The 21,144-nt window shown below is 39.8% G+C and overlaps 1 protein-coding gene across 4 annotated transcripts; it reads right to left on the bottom strand.

Annotated features, from left to right (window-relative positions):
• Window positions 1–288: 288 nt before the first annotated feature.
• Window positions 289–20,571, bottom strand: LOC136008785 (carbonic anhydrase 13-like). 4 transcript variants are annotated; one of them, XR_010610240.1, is made up of 8 exons: window positions 20,463–20,571; window positions 14,429–14,626; window positions 10,501–10,619; window positions 7,176–7,271; window positions 6,046–6,108; window positions 4,714–4,869; window positions 1,454–2,498; window positions 289–641 (listed from the first exon to the last, which is right to left on the bottom strand). XR_010610240.1 is itself a non-coding variant. In XM_065668523.1 (7 exons), the coding sequence occupies exons 1-7, from the start codon at window positions 20,491–20,493 to the stop codon at window positions 2,385–2,387; spliced, it is 777 nt and encodes a 258-aa protein (XP_065524595.1). In that variant the 5' UTR covers window positions 20,494–20,571; the 3' UTR covers window positions 289–2,384. The 4 variants fall into 4 exon arrangements, 3 of the variants coding, with proteins under 3 accessions (XP_065524595.1, XP_065524597.1, XP_065524598.1); XM_065668523.1 differs by having other exon boundaries at window positions 289–2,498; XM_065668525.1 differs by lacking the exons at window positions 14,429–14,626; window positions 20,463–20,571 and adding exons at window positions 12,645–12,709; window positions 13,282–13,937 and having other exon boundaries at window positions 289–2,498.
• Between the last annotated feature and the right edge of the window lie 573 nt (window positions 20,572–21,144).

Genomic DNA, 21,144 nt, shown 5'->3' with positions numbered 1-21,144 from the left:
TGTAAATGATGTCTTCTTCTAGAACTTATTTGCATAACTCTATAGAAATAGTCAATAGTTCAAAAAAGCACTATCAGAAAATTTATGTACAATTGATTGCATGTCTTACCACTCCCAAAGACATATTACTTGGAACACTAGAAAAATACCTGATACTGTAGTGCCCAAAGACAGACTTCAAATGAGGGGGTGACATTTTTTTCCAAAACTAGAGCTGCAGGCAGTAGTCATAAAATTGCAGCCTTCTCTGTAAAACTTTAATCTCTTCAATACAAAATACAAGACACATTCTTACAATCAATTTTTTATTTTGATAAAATCCTTAGAAATATCAAAGCACTGGATTAACTCCACTGTTTTCAATACATAAAAAACATGTAAAACTTTTGTTTCTGATACGAAGCAGTAGCCTTATCACTTTTTCTTCTGAGGCAAACAAACTTTATAACCTTCGAGCATTTGTAAACATTTTATTAATGTTCTGCAGCTATTCACATGACAAGGAAACATATCAGATTCAACACTAAGACTAAACATGAGTATGAAAACACTCATATGCCCCTGCATTCTCCATGCACATTTTCCAGACATCCTCATTCATAAAGAACCAGCGTAAGGTCTTTTCAGCTGCATTCTTCTCCCTATGCCAGAAAACAAAAAGTATCTGCAGGTTTTTCCTCTTTGGCTAATCTTTATGCCTGCTGCCACTGCCAAATGCCTTTTATTTCTCCCATGGTCTATTTGTGCTCTTTATTCAGAAAACATTCAGCAGGTGTTGAGAGGCCTTGCAGCAATAGTAGCTATATACTGGGGAAGAGAAAACAACAAAAAAAATCCACCTATCTTAACCTAAGCTAAAATATCTATGTCTCTATGTCTAATTTATTCAGTTATAAGAAGGTATATAAAGTCAATCCTGATTGTGACTTCCCTCATACATATCCAAGATCAAAAGACCTGTTGAGGTAAAAGGCACAGCATATAAAACCTATAAAAACACAAGCTCATGCAGAGCAGTCACAGAAGATGAGTTGGTCACAAGTTACTGCAGAGACTGGTGGTAGTTGCTGCCCATGAAACCTTTAGCTGCCTCTTTTAGGTATCAATGGTTTTCACTATTTAGTACTCACAGTCTAAGGGTAAACCTAATCCTATACTAAGCTATATCCTATGTCAAATTAATTAAAAATAATAAAAATCAATTTGGCACAAACCAAACAATTATATTCAGCTAACAAAAGCTCCTGAGAGAAACGCAAGCTCAAGTAAATTAATTCAAGACAGACATTTCAACAATTGCTGCTGAGGGCTGATATTTTATTAGATATTGAACTGATTCTGATTTTTTTGGCTTGGTCTAACTGCTATCTTTGGTCTTGGAATATAAGTACAACCCACCCAAGTTCAGCTATTATAGCAGAACATTAGCCAGTACCTAGGATACATTACATACCTGAGTAGTGCTGTGTTCCACTGCAAGACGTGAGGTATGCAGCATGTGCTTCACACTGCAGTGTGCAACGTGTCTAGCAGGAAACAGTCTGGAGCAACAGCTACCCCTGCCTCCTGTTTTTAAGTAGTAGGAGTCTGATGCTACATAGATAGAGCGTCCTTTACTGTTCATCAAATGCAACAGACTGGATTTAGGAACAAACAATTCCCTCTGCGCCCTTCCACCTTTAAGTTTTCAGGACAATTGCGTCACTACATGTGGTAGAATTCAGGAATACCTAATCCATCTGACATGATCCTAGAATATACAAAATCCTTACTGCTTGCTTAAAAAAAAAATAATATTAAAAATCAGGACATCTTTACTGCTATGAAGCAGTCAGAATAACAGGCTCATATGCATATATCTGTTTTACTTAAAAGCAGTCATTACTGCTTTTTTGTAGGAAGGTGAGCATGGTATTGCAGAAGTCAGCAATGATATTGTATCAGCTTTGAAACATCTTTTTCTTGAGAATTACAGTGTGAAGTCTATTTAGAAGCTAAATGTTATACTAGAGACCAAAATAATAATCCCACAGCATCCTTTGATGCCATTAATATCAGAGATCCTGTTCAGTAATTTGGTGGCAAATTCTGGACAACTCCTTCACCACGTCTGAACCTTATGACTAGCACTGCCCTCTGTGCATGCTAATGCCTCGATACTCCCAAACCAATGCACTCAAACACAGTCAGACCTGTTAACATTGATGAACCTGCAACAGCTCAGGGCATACTTGTCTGTTAGAAATGATTGCATGGTAACCAGTAACAAAACAACACCTATTTGTTAAAATAACTCACAAAAAAAGAAAAATCATTAAGAATATTAACTATTAAAATTAATTCAGCCTTTGGTTTCAGAGAGAGACTATTCTGTCTTTACTTCTTTAATTCCTCCTGACTTCTCGTCCCTTTAAAGGCTGGGGAGGGCGGTAGTTTCTCAGCAAGCAGCAGGCAACTTCATCCTCAGCTGTGCTCAGGAGGCTGCGGAACTTGGCTAGCTGCAATCAAGAGAGACATAAGGTTCAGCAGAAAACCCTCATGCTTATACTAATGAAAAAGCATGTAGTAAATATTAAAGATATTTGTCACCTTTTTTGCTGCAAGGAAGAATGGAACTCTATTTTTCTATATCATGTCCTTGCAAATGAAAAGTGATGACTACTGAGAAAACCCTCCCAAAGCATGTGTCGGAATGAAATTGTGCATAAGGTTTATTTGTTTCCTGTATTCACACTTTGTGTTCCATAACCTGAGTTAAACCAGGGGGTTTTATATATTTTAGTTTAATTTTATAGTATGGAGATTCTAGAATATTTCATGCCAAAAATTAGATATATTATATGCACCTGTGTACATCTTGTTCAAACTGTATATTCGCAATTAACCTGGAATAGGAGGTGCGGTGCTATAGAAAGCTTCTGCAATTAGCACTTTTCACATATTAAACATGTACTCAAACCAGGAGAGATTTCAAATTTTTCCCTTGTGAAGACACAGAACAAGCAGTTGTTCATACTTTCAGCATAAGCTTCTCTGCTTAAGGTGATCTCAGCAGAAACTCACATCAGAGCTCCATGTCTAAACCTCAGGAAGGCTGAGTCTGATTTCTGACCTGAAGTTTAGGATTTTTTCTAATTGCTAATATTTCCAATATTTACTATTTTTATAAATCACTTTACTTCCCTTCTAAGTTACCAGAGGCAAGACAGCACGACAATCATTTGATTAGAATAGAGCATTTAGTTGTATGGCACACTGCATCTTAATAAGAGCAAAAAAGTCAATGCTACCTTACTTCACCCCACTCTAAAGCTAACATTTGTAATTCAGGCTTTATTTTTTTCAACCTGAAAAGTGCCCCAAAAGCATGTCGTAAACTGTAAATCCCAGAACAAATACAAACATGAGGAATAAATTTAAATGGTACAGTATCAGTGATGGTGATTACTGATCAATCACAATGGCAGACATTATTAGAAACAAACACTTTTAGCTACATGCATGCTTATATTTATACGAATATAGCATACTTAAATAAGTAAGATATAGGTACAGTCTGTGAAAAAATACTCGTAAAGAATCACTGTATTTGGCACTGTTTCCAAGACCATGTCCTCTGAACCTGTTACACATGGGTGTTTGCATACAGTATTTCACATTTTAGAATGTATTCATTATGGATTAGCCCAAATAAGAACCTTTTAACCTGAACAATAGCTTGTCTTTTGGAAGTTGGTATCTTCACATGCATTTTCAATTCCATATCAATATGTATTACAGCGAGTCTCACAAAGCCAGACTGAGGGGAGTGGGGAAGAGATACAGATGAGAAAAAATGTACACACTGAGCAAACACACGACTTCAAATCAGCTACAAACAGGATTTTAGTCTCCTGACTAAGAAGTATCCCATTCAATGAACTGTTTTACCATTTTGCAGTCTGCGGTCATCATTTCATGTGGCCTCAGGTACTGAATTTTCTGAGGTATTTGTAATATTTACCATGAATGAGACAAAAGCTGTGGTACCAAAATCCTGAGGGTTACAGTGTGCTCAGAATATTAATAATATACCAACACCCAATATAAGAAATTATAATCTGACATTAGTGTCTCAGACGCAAAGAGCTCTTTATATCTAAGATGATCAGCCCACTAGGTGTCACTGTTGCAACATTAATATACAGCATTAAGCTTAATTTCACAAAAAAATTGAGTAGATTCTTTTATCACACTTTTCCTAAGATAGCCTAACATAAAACCTCACTTATTATAATTGAATTTGCATTTCATTATTTCAGTAAATTTACTAAGTTTTACATATCTGGAATGCAAGAAGACATTTACTATTGATGTGACAAATAAAAACCCCAGAAAAGAGGTTTGAGCAGGATATGCAAATAATGCAATTCTAGGATTTCTAAGCATCACCAAAACACTTTTTTTTGTAAGTTCCTTGTGGGTTATTTTTTATTGTTAATTTTTAGAGTACGCAGATTCTTAGGGAAAAAAAAAAAAAAAAGAAAAGAAATAGCTGTTCACAAAGAATGGCAAAAAGAAGTTAGTATAAATTTGACAGATGTATTTTGTCCTTCGAAAATTTGATGAGGTATGCAATGCCAAGGTCTGAAATAAATATAGTTTTGGGTGGTATTTACAATTTCAAGTCTTCCAAAAGCAATGTTTCTATAGCAGTGAAAAATTCAAAAATACCTGTTCAGAACAAACACTTATGGGCTCTCTCAGAACAATCCAGATGACACTCTCAAGAAGAGGAGGAACAGTGAGAGAGCCAAAGTAAGTCCAGTAGTCCAGGGACTTGGGAAGCAGACAGCTAGGATCAAAGTTGGTGAATAGTGCTCTTTTGCCCTGGAAAGAAAACAAAAGCTTGTTGTGATTCTAGATTAAATATATTAGACCTGGGTTTGTTCTGTCTAGAGAAGAGAAGGCTCCAGGAGAACTTAGAGCAGCTTCCAGTACCTAAACTGGCCAGCAAGAAAGCTGCAGAGGGACCTTTTACAAGGGCATGTACAGATAGGACAAGGGGGGATGGTTGTAGCCTGGAAGAGAGTAGATTAGATTAGATATTTAGAATAAATTCTTTACTATGAGGGTGCTGAGACCCTGGCACAGGTTGCCCAGAAAAGCTGTGGCTGCCCCATCCCTGGCAGTGCTCAAGGCCAGGTTGGATGGGGCTTGGAGCAACCTGCTTTAGGGACACCTGGACCTCTAGTATGGGAGGGGGTTTGGAACCAGATGAGCTTTAAGGTCCCTTCCAACCTAAACCATCCTGTGACTCTATGACATTCAGAAAATTATTTTTTTATTAAAAAACAAAAAAAAAAAGAAGAGATTAAAAAACAACGCAGCATTATTTAAAAGCAAGAGGCTGAGATAAATCATGGCAAAGGAGGTAGAGCTTAGAATTACAAATGACCGTAAACTGGAAGTTGAAGGGAGAGGTGAGAATATGTTAGACTTGCAATGTGGTCTGTACAGGGCTGGCAGAGTAACCCCACAGTTACTGCCCTCTGCTTCCCTCCCTATTCTTTTTGTTCAGGCCCACAGGTTCCTACTTCTTCCTCCTTTTGCAGCTACCAGGCCAGAAATGCCTGTAGGATGCATGAAGTTATGAGTCTGCTGATTTCTCTCATATAAACAATAGCTTATTTCTCACCCTGTACCTCAGCAAAACAGGGAAGGAAACCTTTTCCTCATCTTTTTCACAGTTTTCCATAAAGTATGTTCTTCCCCTCTTAATAGTCGTAGCAACAGATTTGTCAGAGGCTAGGTTCTATGAAGAATTAGCCTTTTCCTCTGATCACTTACCTTATAAAAATTAGTTTTAGTGCTTAGTTTTCAACTTCACCTAAACTTAGTTTTTCACTTCACCTAATTTTGTCCCAAATCAGAAGTAGATATGGATAGCTATGGAATTAAGGACTAGGGAACATGAAGGTGAAGGCAGTAGCAGACAGGCTACCAAAAAAATAAACAACAAAAGCAACCACCAATATCAGTATTATCTTAGAAGCATTTGTTCACCTTGATTCTGATGGTGTCCAAGCGGTCAGTAATCTTCTTCAGCTGAGGGTTGCATTCACCAATCTATTCAGACCAGACAAAAAAGAAACATTTGAGCTACAGGGAAAAATAGCAAAATTAAATAGTAAAATAGCAAATGCAGAATGAAAATCTTTCTAAGAACTTAAACAACTGTGAGATCCGATGGATTTTGTGAGTACAAGTCTGTGACTAGCTGGTCCTTAGAAACAGCATTGGTTGTAAAGAAGATCCACTCTTTCACTTTTTTTTATTATTTATAGACAGTATTTATTCTGGCTACTCATAGTAATTATTTCAGCTACAAAAGACCCACAAACTTTATACTGCAGGAGAACAAAAGCAATTTATTTTTAATGTTTTATATGCAATATATTAAAAGTGGCAGGCTTACATCTGAAATTTGAATTATTAAGACAGTGAAAACATCATTCTTATGTATCCCAAGCAGAATTTATGTGCTAAGAAATCCTGTGAAACTGTCCTTGAATCACTGTAATGTAAACTGGAAAGACAGAATTACTGAAACAGTTCTTTGCAACTGCTGCATACAACAACGCCCTGACTATGCCAGGGCCAGCACCATCCTTTGTCATGGATTGTGTGAATACTCCATCTGTTTCTTCATACAGAAGTCAATTAAGATGTTGCAAGACTTTAATTTCATTTTAGAACAGGTACAGAAGGCAAAGAGGTATATGATGACGATTATGAGGAAATTCCCCAGCTTCTGGGTTTTGGGGCTTTCTTATTATTGTTTTTCAGAAGAAACTACCAGCACAGAAACAAATCCTTAGAGAAGCATTTGAATCAAATCAGAGTGCTCTCCTAAAGAAACCTGTTAGTCAAGATCCATGTAGGGGCAGCTGAGTTAAAGTTCCACTAGGCAAACTGAAGAGTCTCACTGTCTTGAAAATCTATTAATCTGATATTTTTTATCTTCAAGAAAGCATAATCTTTCATATTGGCAAGGAAACTATGTGAAGGAAACAGTATCATTTAATGCCCATATAAAACAAGTATGCCTTTAGCAATAATTATACCAATCATCACATTATCCCTTTGGGTTTATTATGCAGATTTACTAGGAGGGCTCAGGCATTCTTTTTTACCTTCAGAAATACTGCCATGACTGCCAATCCATCGGACTGACGAGCTGCCTCAACAAAACTGGAATACTTCTCTGAGTTCCAATGGACCACATGAAGCTGAAAAGCAAGAGACACAGACAGCATCAACTCCCGCTGAACTCAAATAGTCACAAATTAATACTGCAACTTTTCTGGTTTTGATACTTTACTTTGCTCTTTTGTTTTCAGAGCCATTTGGTTTTCTAAATGTAAATACTTCATGAATTTGGTAAATATGTAATTTACACAAATGGCAAAAGCATTTCAATGGCTGGGATTATTCAAAATTTAGCAGCAATCAGAATGCCACAGTGCCTGGCAAACTGCTGTTGGGTCCCCAGATTTTGAACAGACAGGCTAAGACAAGATGTCCCATGGGTATATAACTAAAGCTTTTAAATCTGTTTTTAGCATAGATGATTTTTAAAAGTAATTGAGAATCATGAGGAAGTCATTATTATTTTGCTCCTCTTTTTCTTTTAATCAAGCTTTCAGTAACATCCATCAACCACATAAACAGCTAGAAAACAGCCAGAGGAACAAACATTAAACATGCACCGACCCCTTTTCCCACGTTTAATTTAAGCTGAACACTGAAATTTCCTTTTTGATACCTCCCAAATGTCATCTATGATTACCAGTAGTTTGGCACTTACAAGAAGCTTGATTATCTCAGGTTTGAGCATTCGCATTTCCAATATGCATTATGCTGGAACTGCCCAGTGGTAGTTGCTTAAGTAGCTTAAAGACACCACCAGCCAGGTGGGAGAGGAAAAGCCTGTGATGTCTACCCCCATATCGCCTCAGTCCCTTCTGTTAAGCCAGGTTTCCTAAATCCTGGCCATGCTCCACAGCAGGAGCTCCTGGTTCCCGGGAAGCGCCCGGATGTTCCAACCTTGGGAAATGGTCCAACTGCCAAATTGGAGAGAGCACAAACACTCACACAGTAGTTACGACTACGTACTTCACAAACATTAAACTCTCACAGATCCTCAGTGGATTAGTAAATCTTATTACCCATAGTTTTCAGATAAAGAGGCTCAGAAGTAGAACATGGCATTGGTTTTCCCAGACTTTAAACTCTACTCTTCAGGAGTGCTGAAAAGCAACTCCACTGAGTGACCTAAACTGGGATGAACACGTGAAAAAAAAAAAGGCTTCTTTTTGTAATACAGCATCTCAAGACCTCTAAAGTACGAGCAGTTTAGGAAAGCTGGAACTTACTTTAAAGGTTTTCTATGGGAAGTGACATAGCTGCATGGTTGAAATAGGGATCTAGGAGTGTGAAGATTTTGACTCTAATCTCAGCCCTTACCTAACCTCTATGAGTTTAAATTTTCCATATCTGTAAAATGGAGCTCTTAAAAGGTATGTTTGTTAAGCACTTGGGGTCTAAAGTGCTGAAACATTACTTCCAGCAAGTAAGGAATCCCACTGAAACCAGCAATAATATATATATATGCTTATGATGAAACACACGTTGGCTCCCAGCTTCAGAGATCCTTGAAGGAATGTTGCTAAGGATATTATAAATTAAACCAGGAAGAGAACATAGTCCACTAAACCATTCTCAGGTGCATGGAGCTCATAGTGCCTGCACCGCTCACTAGTATAAGTTCACAGAAGCTACATTAAACAACATTTAAACAATTACACTTTTGCATACACAAAAAGAAAACAGATACTCTCAGTTGGAATTTACTTTTATTGTGGATTTAAAGAAAAAAAAAAATAAAAAAATAACAAAAATGAAAATTCCCAGAACTGAATATAGCCCATCTCCACCCCCTCATAGCTTTGCAAAAAACACCCCAAACAAACCCCCCTAAAAACCAATACCCCCATATAAACAGAGCTGTGAAACACTTTTGGGTACAGCTCCATTCTTACGGCTCGCAACTTCTTTTTAAGGAATATATCCCGTCTTACCACCGCTGTGTCATTGCAGCTTGTGAAGAGACCTTGGTCAGACCATGCGTTGTCACAAAGAATGAAGCCATGGATCCCTTCTGCTTCCCAGTAGGCTTAGGGGACTGAACTTTGCAGTCTTCTTTACCTGTACATTAATTCTTCCTTCGACTGGGTCAATGCTTTTTCTTGAAGTCTTGCACAACTTTCTTAAGAAGGTGAGCACTGAAACCATCTTCATGTCTTCTTCTGAGGTGTTTTCTTTTTATGTGAACAGTGCTCAGAAGCCTTGATCTTAATTCTGGATTTCTTATCCCAAAGCCAAAGTGACATCTAGAAAGCTTCTTGTGGAGGGTTACTCAACCAACAGGTAACAGAAAGGTTTTTAGACTGGCTAGAAATTCAGATATTCTCTCCTTCCATTTGGTTTCTTAGATGGGAAACATATATTTTCTCAGCTAGAAATACGGTTTTGGTACTTAATGGTTTTAAAGCACCTCTATTAATTCTTTATATTCCATCTCACCTGGTTCCTGTGGAAAACATAAGTCTTTAAACACTGCAAATGTCACTTTTCCCCATTAGAAACTGATTTTTTTTTTCTGACCACTGTCTCTTATAGCATTTCCAGTAAAATCTGATCACACCACTGTGCATATATTTTATTTTTTTTCTTCTTTAGTATTATGTCATTTATTTTTCCATTAACATTTATTTTTACACTTTTTAGTTCTTTTTAACACCAGAAAGCTCTTCCACTGTGTTAAAGATCTCAGTCTCATCGAAAACACTCCATGTTACTTCCATTTGAAAGAGGAATGGGATACAGAATACTTTCTACTGTATTCTACTCAAGGGCACCTGAAGAAACAGAGCAGGAAGAAACTCTCCATGCCATTTCTCCCTGTGACACACTGCCTCCACTGAAATGCAGTACCTCCACAGGCAGCACCCCACAGATATTAACATGTGGTTCTCAAAGTCATAACCACGACATTGCTATATGCATCCCAAAATGCAACACTCCTAAGTCTTGCATAAACTTTACATGGCACAGACCCCAAATCAAATAATTCTGTGGTTTGTAATGGAAGCTGACTTTGAAAATATTCTTCAAGGAAGACACAGTGAAAGACAAAGTTTAAAATAACTCTTGAACATTAAATCTTGCTTTTATCAAGCTCTTGTCTTCTGTACTCCTTTTTTTAATCCTCTGCAAAGCTTTCAAATGGGTTCTCCTTTGAGAAAGGACCAAACATGCAACACTTCAGGAAGACCACTTGTCTTTCAATAAAATGGTGGGAGAATGAAAAGCAGGAAGAGGAGGGGCAACATTATTTTTACAATGGAAAACTAGTCACTAGCTTAGAGGTACAGATGATGCCATTTAAAGCCTTACCTCTGCTGCATACTTCATCCCATCCACTGTGTGCTCAGAGCCGGCTTCATCATTGGATCCCCAGTGGAAGTGAATCTGGCGCAGCCTGTAGGTCCCGCTGAGTGGTCCCCCAGTCAGCACTGGAAACCCAAGCAGATGAAGAGACTTCATTGCAGGAACGGAAGCTGCTACCCACATCCTCTAACCTGACACAGACTTCAGTCTTTGGACAACTCCCTACTCCCTTCTTGATGGCTTCCCATTTCTGTGAAGTACTACAGAAACCTTCATTTGTCCAGGACATGACTTTCAAAAGTGCACTTATGTGTAGAAGCTTAGTGGGTTATTGCCCACTAAAGGGAATATTGTTGTCACCAGATTTATCTTGCTTATCCAGGGTGGGATATTTCTCCGAAGATGGGAAAATATGTCTATTTTACAAGTGGTTTCCTCTCTTGAAAGTACTTAAAAGAATCACTAAGAAATTAAGCTTAAAATACAGGTTTTATGAATAAAGGGGAGGATCAGAAAAATATAATGTGAACATAATTTCTTCTCCTCTTTGAAATTTTGGAGGAAAGCAAAACATTTTCAAGGTTCTTTCCTTCATTTGCAAATAGATCCAATTATGTCAGATTTAAGTCTGAGAAAAAGGAGCATTTATCAGCATACATAAAATGAAGCCTATACTACATATGCATTGTACAATTGTACAGCTTCAATGTTACCAACGTTTAATTAGCCATGGCTGGAAGGAATGGCCTACGAGTAGCAGCTAAGGACTTTGGGCTTGTCTAGTTTCGAGAAAAGGAGGCTGAAGAGCAACCTCACTAATCTCTACACCTCCCTGAGGAGTAGAAGTGGAGAGGGACGTGCTGATCTCTTCTCCCTGATGTCCAGTGATGGGACACATGGGAATGGTTCAAAGCTGTGCCAGGGGAGATTTAGATGGGGCATTAGGCATCATTTCTTTACTAAGAGGGTGCTCAGACACTAGAACAGGCCTATAGAGGTGGCTGATGTCCCAAGCCTGTCAATGCTTAAGAGGCATTTGGACAATGCCCTTAACAACATGCTTTAACATGGTCAGACCTGAACTGGTTAGGCAGTTGGACTAGATGACTGTTGTAGGTCCCTTCCAAGTAAAATATTAACTCTATTCTGTTCTCTTTTGTTTTATCTAACAGGCATACGGGGGGGATTTTCATTGTTTTGCTTTTGGAAGTATTCGTCTTTTGCTAATCACAGTTGGAACCAAACCATCTCTGCACAGAGACTTGAATGTGAATCACATTCAGAAAGATTCCTTATTCACTGCAAATCAAAGCACCCCACTCTCCTGGCTCCACATTTTTTCTCTGAGGGTTTGGGAATTATCCTGGGTGGGTTTACTGGCTCACTATAGAGACCTTAAGGGAAAAGGAGGGTAGCTTTAACCAGATAGATTTTTAATTAAGAGCAATGGGAGGGACAACAGTAAGTTTTCTTCTCATCTAAAAGCCTAAACTTTGTTGCCTCTCTGCTAACACAAGTAGCCTGGCTAATTAAAAGGAACTGGAACTGTTTATCTGTGGAGAAAAGTATCTGACCTCCTTAAAACTTTAACTTAGAGCCATGCTTTTACAGAACCTATAAACCCAGTGAACAAAGAGGATGGGGAAGTGGCACTCCTAATACAAGTTCCTTCTTTCTAGGACTGAAAACTTGGAGACAAATGATCCTAGAAATGTGCAAAGATTGGTGTTCTAATTGGTTGAGGGAAAACAATTACATAGTAATTCATCAGCATTCAACGGCCACATCACTATCAATGGTAAAACCCTTCCATTATAACAGTAATTAAGGAAGAGGTTAGTCAGAAGCAATTTAAGGCAAATATCGGTATCTCAAAGTTTGAAAAGGGCTGGAAGAAGAAGTCTTTGAAATATCAATAGACCAATTTCAGAGAATGTGGTACCAAAGAGGATAAAAATTTATACAAACAGTTACAGACTTGACAGCCCAGTTTCAATGCTGGCCAAGGTGAAGAAATAGTTCATATGGAACCCAGTTAATGATGCATTAAAAGATGCTAATGCATTTAACATGAAAAATTTTACCAATTAATTTGATTTCTTTTTTTTTTGTTTGTTTTCATTAAACCAACATATGTCAGGAGTTCTTACTTCACAGGGGTGCCCCAGAGGCCAAATTTTGGCCCTAGAAAATTCAGTATTTTTTGATCAATGACCTGAAAGAAAACAAAAACATTACTGATAAAGTTTGTCAGTGACAAATATTAGGGAAAATAGTGAATAACTCAGTTTATGAATACAGAAGAATTTGAACTCTTTGATAAGTAAAGCATGACAATGGCCAAAAGGTAAAGGCATTTATGTGGACTGAACAATCTAGTCCATACACAGAAGACACAGACAGGAGAGTGGGTATTACATTTACTAATTATCTGATCAACATCTGTCAGTGCTTTGCCACGACACCAACTATATCCACGGAGGTAAGGCCTGAGGAAACCAGTAAGAAGAAGATCACATTACCACTGCTTTGATACCAGTGTAAGCCTAGAGAAATACTGTGTTAAGGCCCCGTCACTTCAAAGATGGAGTTAGAAGGTGGAAGAGGTTCCTGGTGTATTCATATTTGTTACTTTTTATTAAAACAAACAAACAAACAAACAAACAAGCAAACTAAACCAACAAAAGAAAAGTACCTTAAAGGCCAAGTTGGTCCAACTTACACTAAAATAAAGTGTGATTTCCATTGCTTTACTTGTGAGGGTAATTAACAATTAGAACAACTTACCAAAGGCTGTGGTAGGTTCTTCATCGCTGGCAATTTTGAAATCAAGATTGTATGTTTTTCTAAGAGATGTGCTTTAGTTCACCCATGCCTACTAGGCTTGAAGCAGAGATTAATTCTGGGAAGTACCGTGGCATCTGACACACACGAGGTCAGACCAGATCACTGATGGTCAGCTGATGGCTTTCAGGCAACATCCAATGTTGCTTGTATCAACAGGAAATTCAAGAATTAACCTTAGACTGTCCATGAAAGCAAAGTATGATGGTGTCTCAATCTAGGTCTCTCCCTGTTGCCACTACAAGATAACAGGTCCTCAGACTAATGGACAGGGTGATCACAAACTAGTCCTCTTCTGGCATCGACCCTTGTGAAAGCATCATATGGGCTTGGGTCCTCAGCTAAGCCTCACACAACCACAAGAGGATATTATTGATTGAAGAATCTGCACTCCTACAGTTTCAAGGGGAGGTGTGCTAGCTTGCCTACCATTCAAGAGAAAGCTTGAAAGACGAAGGCACTAACTGGTTTCAAAGACTATGATAATCACAGAACTTCTAAATAAGAATTGTTGCTTGCAGAAAGGGAAGCTACATACTCCTAGAAAAGACTGGTGCAATAAAACTTTACAGAGAAGAAAGGGGATCACTTGGAATATATTTCATCTGTTCTGTATTAGCTCTTCCCTGACACAAAAAGTTGAGATACGGATTGCAAAAATGAAAAAAAAAATATATAACCAAACTTGCAGCTAAAGTCAGATAAGAGACATGAGCGATTCGGTTGGAATGAACCTGTAATGAGACACAAAGGATTCATCTGCAGTGAGAGAGAGCAGCATTTGAAAAATTGCACACAACACTGTTCAAACAGGAGGCTGGCACTATCTACTTGGTTGGGGTGGATCAAACCAGCCCTGTGAAACGGGAATCCTAGCACTTTCTAAGAAATACAACCTCGAACTCATGTCCAAAATATGTTCCTACATTGCATCATGCTGAAAGCCAGGGAAAAAAAGGAAACTCTCATCTGGAGGAGCAACGCTTTACTGTTAATGAGGTTATATTCAGCTGTGAGACATGCCCAGGCTGTATGTACTCTATTCAGGAAACAGTGGAATAAGACACAGTGCAACAGGAAAGGAACTAACCTGATTTGTTGACGCTGTCATCAAACTCAACACTGGTGGAGTGCCCATTGTTAAGGATGATTTTAGCAGAAGCTGGATCGTAATTGGGATTTAGAGAACGGAGAGAGGGATCATACTTGGTTTCCTCAGTTTTGATGTCGATGGGTGACTGACGGTCTCCATTGGCAACAGGAAAAACCTCCTTCCAGTGGGCAGGCCCTGCAATGCATTGGAGGAGAAGTCTAAATTTATGGCAGTGCCCTTCTTCATATGAAAGAAAACTCAGTTTGGATTGTTCTTGTTTGCATCTCTTACATGCAAAAAGAGCACATCAGAAAAACATGGATCAAAATATTCAGCTATTTTTGCTACACCACACCACAGCAGCAGCTCTCAGGACGCCTTTATCTACCTTACATGGTGTATCTAACTACATTTGGCCTTTGAACAAGGCCAGATGCAGTAGGTAGATACTTAATTATTCACAATTAAGACTCAACTATGCACAAGACATATCCAACAAATGTTCATTCAAATCAAGCATCCTGTATCCAACAGGCACTGTGCCCCAATAAATTTCTGACATGCCATTTTTGCCTAGTATCATGGCTCATGACGTCTTTAAGGATTTACCTCTTACCTATCCAAAATCCCCACATTAAGATTTTCTTCAATACGTTAGTTATTGGATGCAAAAGACCTGAGAACACATCTTCCACTGACTATGCAGACCAGGATGGGGAGATGTTGATAAAGATAAAAAGGCCAAGTGGTGCGTGGCATCCTGAAGCCTGACAGTTGTGCCTGTACCCCAGGCATTGCTGCACAGTCACCTCCTCCCAACCCATTAGCTCTGAGTTACCTGTCCTCCCTCCATGCAAGCTAAGCCACGAGTCAGCTGAAAAGCTTTGTCTCTGTAAATAAGCAACATGTCTATAAGAAAAATGGCAAATGTCATTCTAAAACAGTAACAAAAGCTTCATTGATGAGATGTGTGAGGTGTCTGTTCTTATCTACTAAACATCAGAGAGTTCTCAATAAAAATATATGTGCCATTGTTGGATCATATTTGAATAATAAACAGTGCGGAAAGGGGCCATAGAAGAAAAACAGGAACAGTGAGTTGCTTGGGAAACATATTCTATAAACTAAAGACAGCAAACAAGGAAAGAGGAAAGATGGTAAGGTAAGGGAAAAGTGGGAAGTCTGCAGGGCTGATGATCTTTCAGTATTATAAAGAGCATAGCACTTGTTTTTCCTCCAGGCTTGTCATGGGTAAGAAGCATAATAAATCAACTAAGAAAGACTGGATATAATAAACACTTATGAGCATCAGAAGCTGATCTTGTAAAATCTGCATCACTGGAAATCCTCATAACTCCCTACACTGAAGGTAAGTGATCTCTGGCTTGGGTCTTTCTGGATGGCTCAGCGCTTAAATAAACATGATTAAAAAAGGGATTAAAATGTGTCACACTGTGATTAATATCCTAACATCAAAAGTTGATAGATAGCTTTCTATCCTTGACTTCAATAGAAGAGAGCATAGCTCAGAAATTCACAGGTGCTAAAATAACACAAGCATCCCGGCAGTAAATCATGGAGGGAAGTGCCCCGCGGCAGCAGCCACCTGGGCAGAGACTGATTCTCCTCCGAGCAGCACTGAAAAATGGAAAAAAGAAGGAGAAGCTTGTAAAGACCAGCCTAAGACTTAAACCTCAGGTAGAACAAAGGCAAGGGTCTTCTGTCATTACTTTGTTAAAAAGTCCTTTTGTTAATGCCTTCATTAACTAAAATCATGAAGGAAGCTGCTTCTAAGGCAGGATATATAAATCCTACTGGTTTGAATCTATATATGTATATACATAATATAAAGCTATTTAAACTTAATTCTTCTCACTTCACAATGGTCATCAAAGCTATTCAATATTTTAATTATGTACAGTTTAGCATATGATATAATTTTGTGTTTAGGTCCTAGTACCCTGTAGTTAGAGATGCAATGCACAATTTTATTTACAACCAGCACCACTCCATCGTTTATAACTAACTACTGATACTCATATACTAACAAACTGTGATCTGGGATGCTTAGACAAACCTTATTGCTACATAATTTTAATGTTTCGGGTTTTTCTTAACTGAGGAAAGGCAAAATATATTTATGTGCCTAACTACTTGGTCCTATTGCTCCACCCCAGAAATAACTAGTTATTGTACATTAAATAATAGGAATGATTTGCATGCAGAAATAATATGAATGTGCCAAAAAGAGGACCCAAGGCTGTGATTCTGTCATTTAGTTATTTGACAATAAACTACAAAGTTCTGAAAACGTTCTAAAAGGACATTGTACCTGTTTTTTCACTTGTCCTCAGCTTGGATGACCAAAATCATATTTTGCATATCATACAATCAGGTTTAAGCCAATGGGGAATCCAGGGTGAAAATGTCTTCTGAGTTTGGACCTGAGTTACATTACTCCATCTCAACATAATGTACACTTTAATGTTCTAGATATGTATGTTAAGACATACCTAGGAAAGTACTCGCCAATTCAGCTCCCTTAATTATTTAATTTACCAAAGGAATCTGCTTAATAAATGTCAGTTTTTGAATTTATGGAAAGTGCTCTGTTGTTTGACATCTCCTCGTAGCTCTTAACAATCAAAGCCATTGTGACCAACACTTAGGACAAAAAAAACCCTGAACCATCTGCGCTGAAGACTGCATGCCTTTATTTTGGACAAAGAACTAACCAAATGCAATGAACACCCCAGTCACTTTTAGATCAGATGATCATATTTATGATTCCCACCAGCGTTGCACACACTCAGTTAATGAAACAGATCTCATAATGAAGGCAGCTATGAACTTATCAGGAAATAGAACTCAGTATAGCATTTAACAGCAGTGCTTTTTTATCCAGCTGGAGTTAAAGATGATGAGTTTCATCAAAAGGGTAGACTTACTCGAAACAAGTCTATCAGAGACATCACAGGATATGGTTCAGTTGCAGTGAGCCTCTATACTTGCGTAATAGAGCACTTACAGGTGAAAAAGTGGATTCTTTTTTTGGACAGTTTGCTATTATATGCAGAAAGTTCATTAAGTTTGACATGGTCTGACCATTGCAGGATCACATCCTTGTTTATTCCTAAAGGGAATGCATTGCTCACATTATCATATACAAAATATTTAAACTTACAAAGTTAGGTTTGGAAGTAATTTAGTTGCATATTAGGTTACAATAGGGTTAGCTCAAATAAAAACAATTGACAATTCATAATAGGTAATAATTAAGTGCTGTTTTAAAAGCAGACATCAGGACCATGTAATTATTCTCAGGGAGAAAAAATAGTATAAGGAATTACAGTTAGCCTCAATGCTTTTAAAGGTCTTTTCCAACCTGAATGGTTCTATGAATTCATATCCCTTTTTATTTCTAAAGCGTCTCGGTGATATAGTAGTAACTAGATCCATAGTTACTAGAGAGTATATTTTGAGTATGTACTAGAGAGATATTTTGCAGTAAAATACAATATATGTAAGTATTTTACATACATACATTTTATTAAACAAATATTAAACTGAAGGCAATTGATTCTTGATTTGTCTTTTAACTACGCCAGCTCTCCAGTTAACAAAAGGACTGTTTCTGTGAAGGGGCGATAACATTCCCCTTTTTACAGGAACCTTGGGCAGCAAAGAAAAGCATGCATAATGCCTCACAAAAGACGTATTTCGAGACCTCAATATTAAGCCTCAATACAGAAGCACCATCAAAGCTGTGACATAAGGACAGTGGTAAGAAAGCAAAGGCCAAGGTTATACAGAAATATGTGCCCCAAAGAAGGGGAGAACATTTATACTGGGTTTATGTGGCAAGGTTTTGGTAGCAGAGGGGCTGTAAGAAGGTGCCAGAAGCTTCCCCTATGTCCAATGCAGTAACACCAGACAGCTCCCGGTTTAGAGAGATATTAGAGAAAACTGGGAGTCAGGTTGAGCCCAGGAAGAAGGGAGGGGTGTGGAGAAGATGCTCTAAGGTTTGGTATTATTTCTCATTACCCTACTCTGATTTGATAGGTAATATATTAAATCACTTTTTTCCCAAGTTGAGACTGTTTTGCCCATGATGGCAATTGGTGAGTGATCTCTCCCTGTCCCTAGGGAGTGACAGAGCAGCTTTGGTGGGCACCTGATGTCCACCCACCACAACACTTCATTCTGTGTATAGGTCAGCCCATATCCTTACACATAGATATACCATATATGCAGACATGTATGTGTAATATTTGACAGTTTATGCACATAATGATTTATGTTGCAGTTATTATTGCTAAGGGGCAAATGAGTTTTTCTCCATTTAAAAAAAAGCAGCGCTTTTATCACTGCAAATGCACAACTCGGAGTGAATGCAGACAACTTTCCAACTCTTCAGGAAGTCAACTTTAATATCTGACTGCACCACATGTAATTAATTTCACTTTGTTTCTGACTCATTAGTTGCAAATTGTAATCTTTGTTTCAGGGAAACTATTTTCAGGGCCATGTAGGGCAATAAAATTTTTCAAGAATTGGAGCAATGTCCTGCATCTGCTGTTCAGCTAAAAAAGAAACAAGCAAAAGCAATAAAATAAATGCATAAAAAAAGAAAAAGATGAGAAAAAACCCTGATCCTGGGGAAGGGCAGTTAAGCGTTGGTTATCCATGTCTCTCTCCTTTAGTCCCTTGTGAGAGGTGGTGGGAACGGGATGGACTGATGAGGAGCTACCCACCCGGCAGCTGCTGGGGGCTCCAAAAAAAGGGGAGAAAGAAAGCCAAACTCCACCCCAAATATGTTATCAACCAGTAAACAGAGTTTTATAGAACAAATGGGGCCTCAAGCAAGGTCCAGGGCTACCCTGATAGAAATTGCTGTGCCCTCCCGTTCCTAGAATCTGAGAATAGCAAAGGAGCAGGGGTAGGATAAGGGAGGGAAAATTGGCTTCTTATCTGGACAGTGCAGGTGAAGTTTACAGCACTCTTGGAAAACATATGGAGAAAGAAATGCGAAAAACAAGACCCATTTACGTCTTCAGGGGAGGGGTAGAGTACACTGCATGAAAGCAGATAACACACCTAATCATTGCAACATCGCTGTGATCCACCACCACCCAGTTTTTCAGGAAAAGCGCATTCATTCAGAAAAGATGGAACAAAAGGGCCAGGCAGGAAAGGTAGTACAAACAGTATTCCAAACTCTTAAGTAGTAATATACACAAAGCATACTCCTATTGGCATTAGTATATGCAAATACATAGCTTTCTCCTCTTAGTACCATGGTGGTTTATTTGTCTGTGTATTATAACAGACAGTGTAAGTTATTCATTTTATCAAAGCTGAGTCTCCAATTTACAAAAGCGCTTTCATTTCTACTCGCAAGGCTTGTTAGCCGGTCTGCACACGGGAGCAGCGTTTGCATGTCTTACAATGCAAAACAGAGCAAAGTCTTTAAGCCTGTTGATGAGCACATCTTGGGACTTCAAAGACCAACAAGATTAGGGAAACCATGAAACAACTAAAATCCAAAAGCATCTCCTCTTAGGTGCGTAATTATACATTCAAGTGGCAGATCCTAGTCCTTAGTGTTTCCCACCGTGTAACAGAAGTAGATGGTACCCTGAATCAGAGAGGCAATGCCGATACTACAGCAGCTCCCACCAGTGCGAGTGTTCAATACTCAGTGTGTACAGGAAACTGGTAACTACGGGAGCAAACGAAATCCGTGCAGCGGATGAGGCAGAGCCAGCCCCCGACCCGACTCCCGTGGGCGACGCTGCACGCCCCGCCGCCCCTCGCAGCAGCCCGCCGTGCCTCACTCCGGGACAAAAACCTGCCCGGTCTCGCGTTTGGAAGCCCCGGCAGCGTTTCATTTTAGCTCATTCAGCGCTCTCACGGGCTCGGGAGGTGCCCTGGGGCGGCCCCACTGCCCGCTGCCGCACCGGCAGCCCCGACGGCACCGGGGGAAGCACAGCGGCCACCCCCTGTCCCCCCCGCCCCTCCGGTGCCTTACCGTTGTGCTCATCGTAACCCCAGTGCAGCATGGCTCTGCTCGCCGGCCGCTGTGGGCTGGGACGGGCCGGGACGGGCAGGGACGGGAGATGCGGCCGCCCCGTCACCGCCGCCCGCTTTGAAGACGACGGGCGGCGACGCCCCGATGGGGAGCCGATAAGGAGCCTGCAGCGCTCCTCGCCAGCCTGGCCCGGCCCCGGCCCCGGCCCCCCTGGCTCCATCGCGCCGGCTCTCGCCTCAGGCCGTTCGCCGCCCCTCAGCGCAGCACCGTGCCGTGCCGTGCCGTCTAAGCGGGCAGCGGGGAACCGCTTTAATAGAGAAGTGTTGCCCCTCCACCACTGCCTCGAGTTGTGCGGCGGGGAGAGACGGGGACATCAGTGCCCGTTTCTGGGGTCACCTGCCAGACCCAAGAGTACAGCAAAGCGCGCACGGCTGCCAGGCGGCCCCTGAGCTCACCTCCCGCCTTTCCGCGAGGGCAGCGAATCCAGATCCCTTTGGAATCAGCCGTCGGAAGGTTCCCGTTTTGCAGACGGGGCCCGTAAAACAGAAGGTTTCCCACAACCCGCCCGAATTTGTTACCATTTCTGTTTAAAGCCCGCGTTGCGGGGACCGTCAGGCACTGCTCTGGCACCGCGGGTGCAGCTCGGCGGGCAGCAGTCACAGGGGCGAGGACCGGCGGGGCA

This window comes from Lathamus discolor, chromosome 2, assembly GCF_037157495.1.
Source record: "Lathamus discolor isolate bLatDis1 chromosome 2, bLatDis1.hap1, whole genome shotgun sequence".
Lineage (NCBI taxonomy): Eukaryota > Metazoa > Chordata > Aves > Psittaciformes > Psittacidae > Lathamus > Lathamus discolor.
This window is presented reverse-complemented; position numbering and strand designations above follow the sequence as displayed.

Coding starts and splice junctions, on each gene's coding strand:
- LOC136008785 (XM_065668523.1), bottom strand. CDS start 20,493: ATGCTGCACTGGGGTTACGATGAGCACAACG. Junction 7,272..10,500: donor GGATGAAGTATGCAGCAGAG/GTAAGGCTTTAA, acceptor CTTGCTTTTCAG/CTTCATGTGGTCCATTGGAA. Junction 6,109..7,175: donor TCATGGCAGTATTTCTGAAG/GTAAAAAAGAAT, acceptor TGGTCTGAATAG/ATTGGTGAATGCAACCCTCA.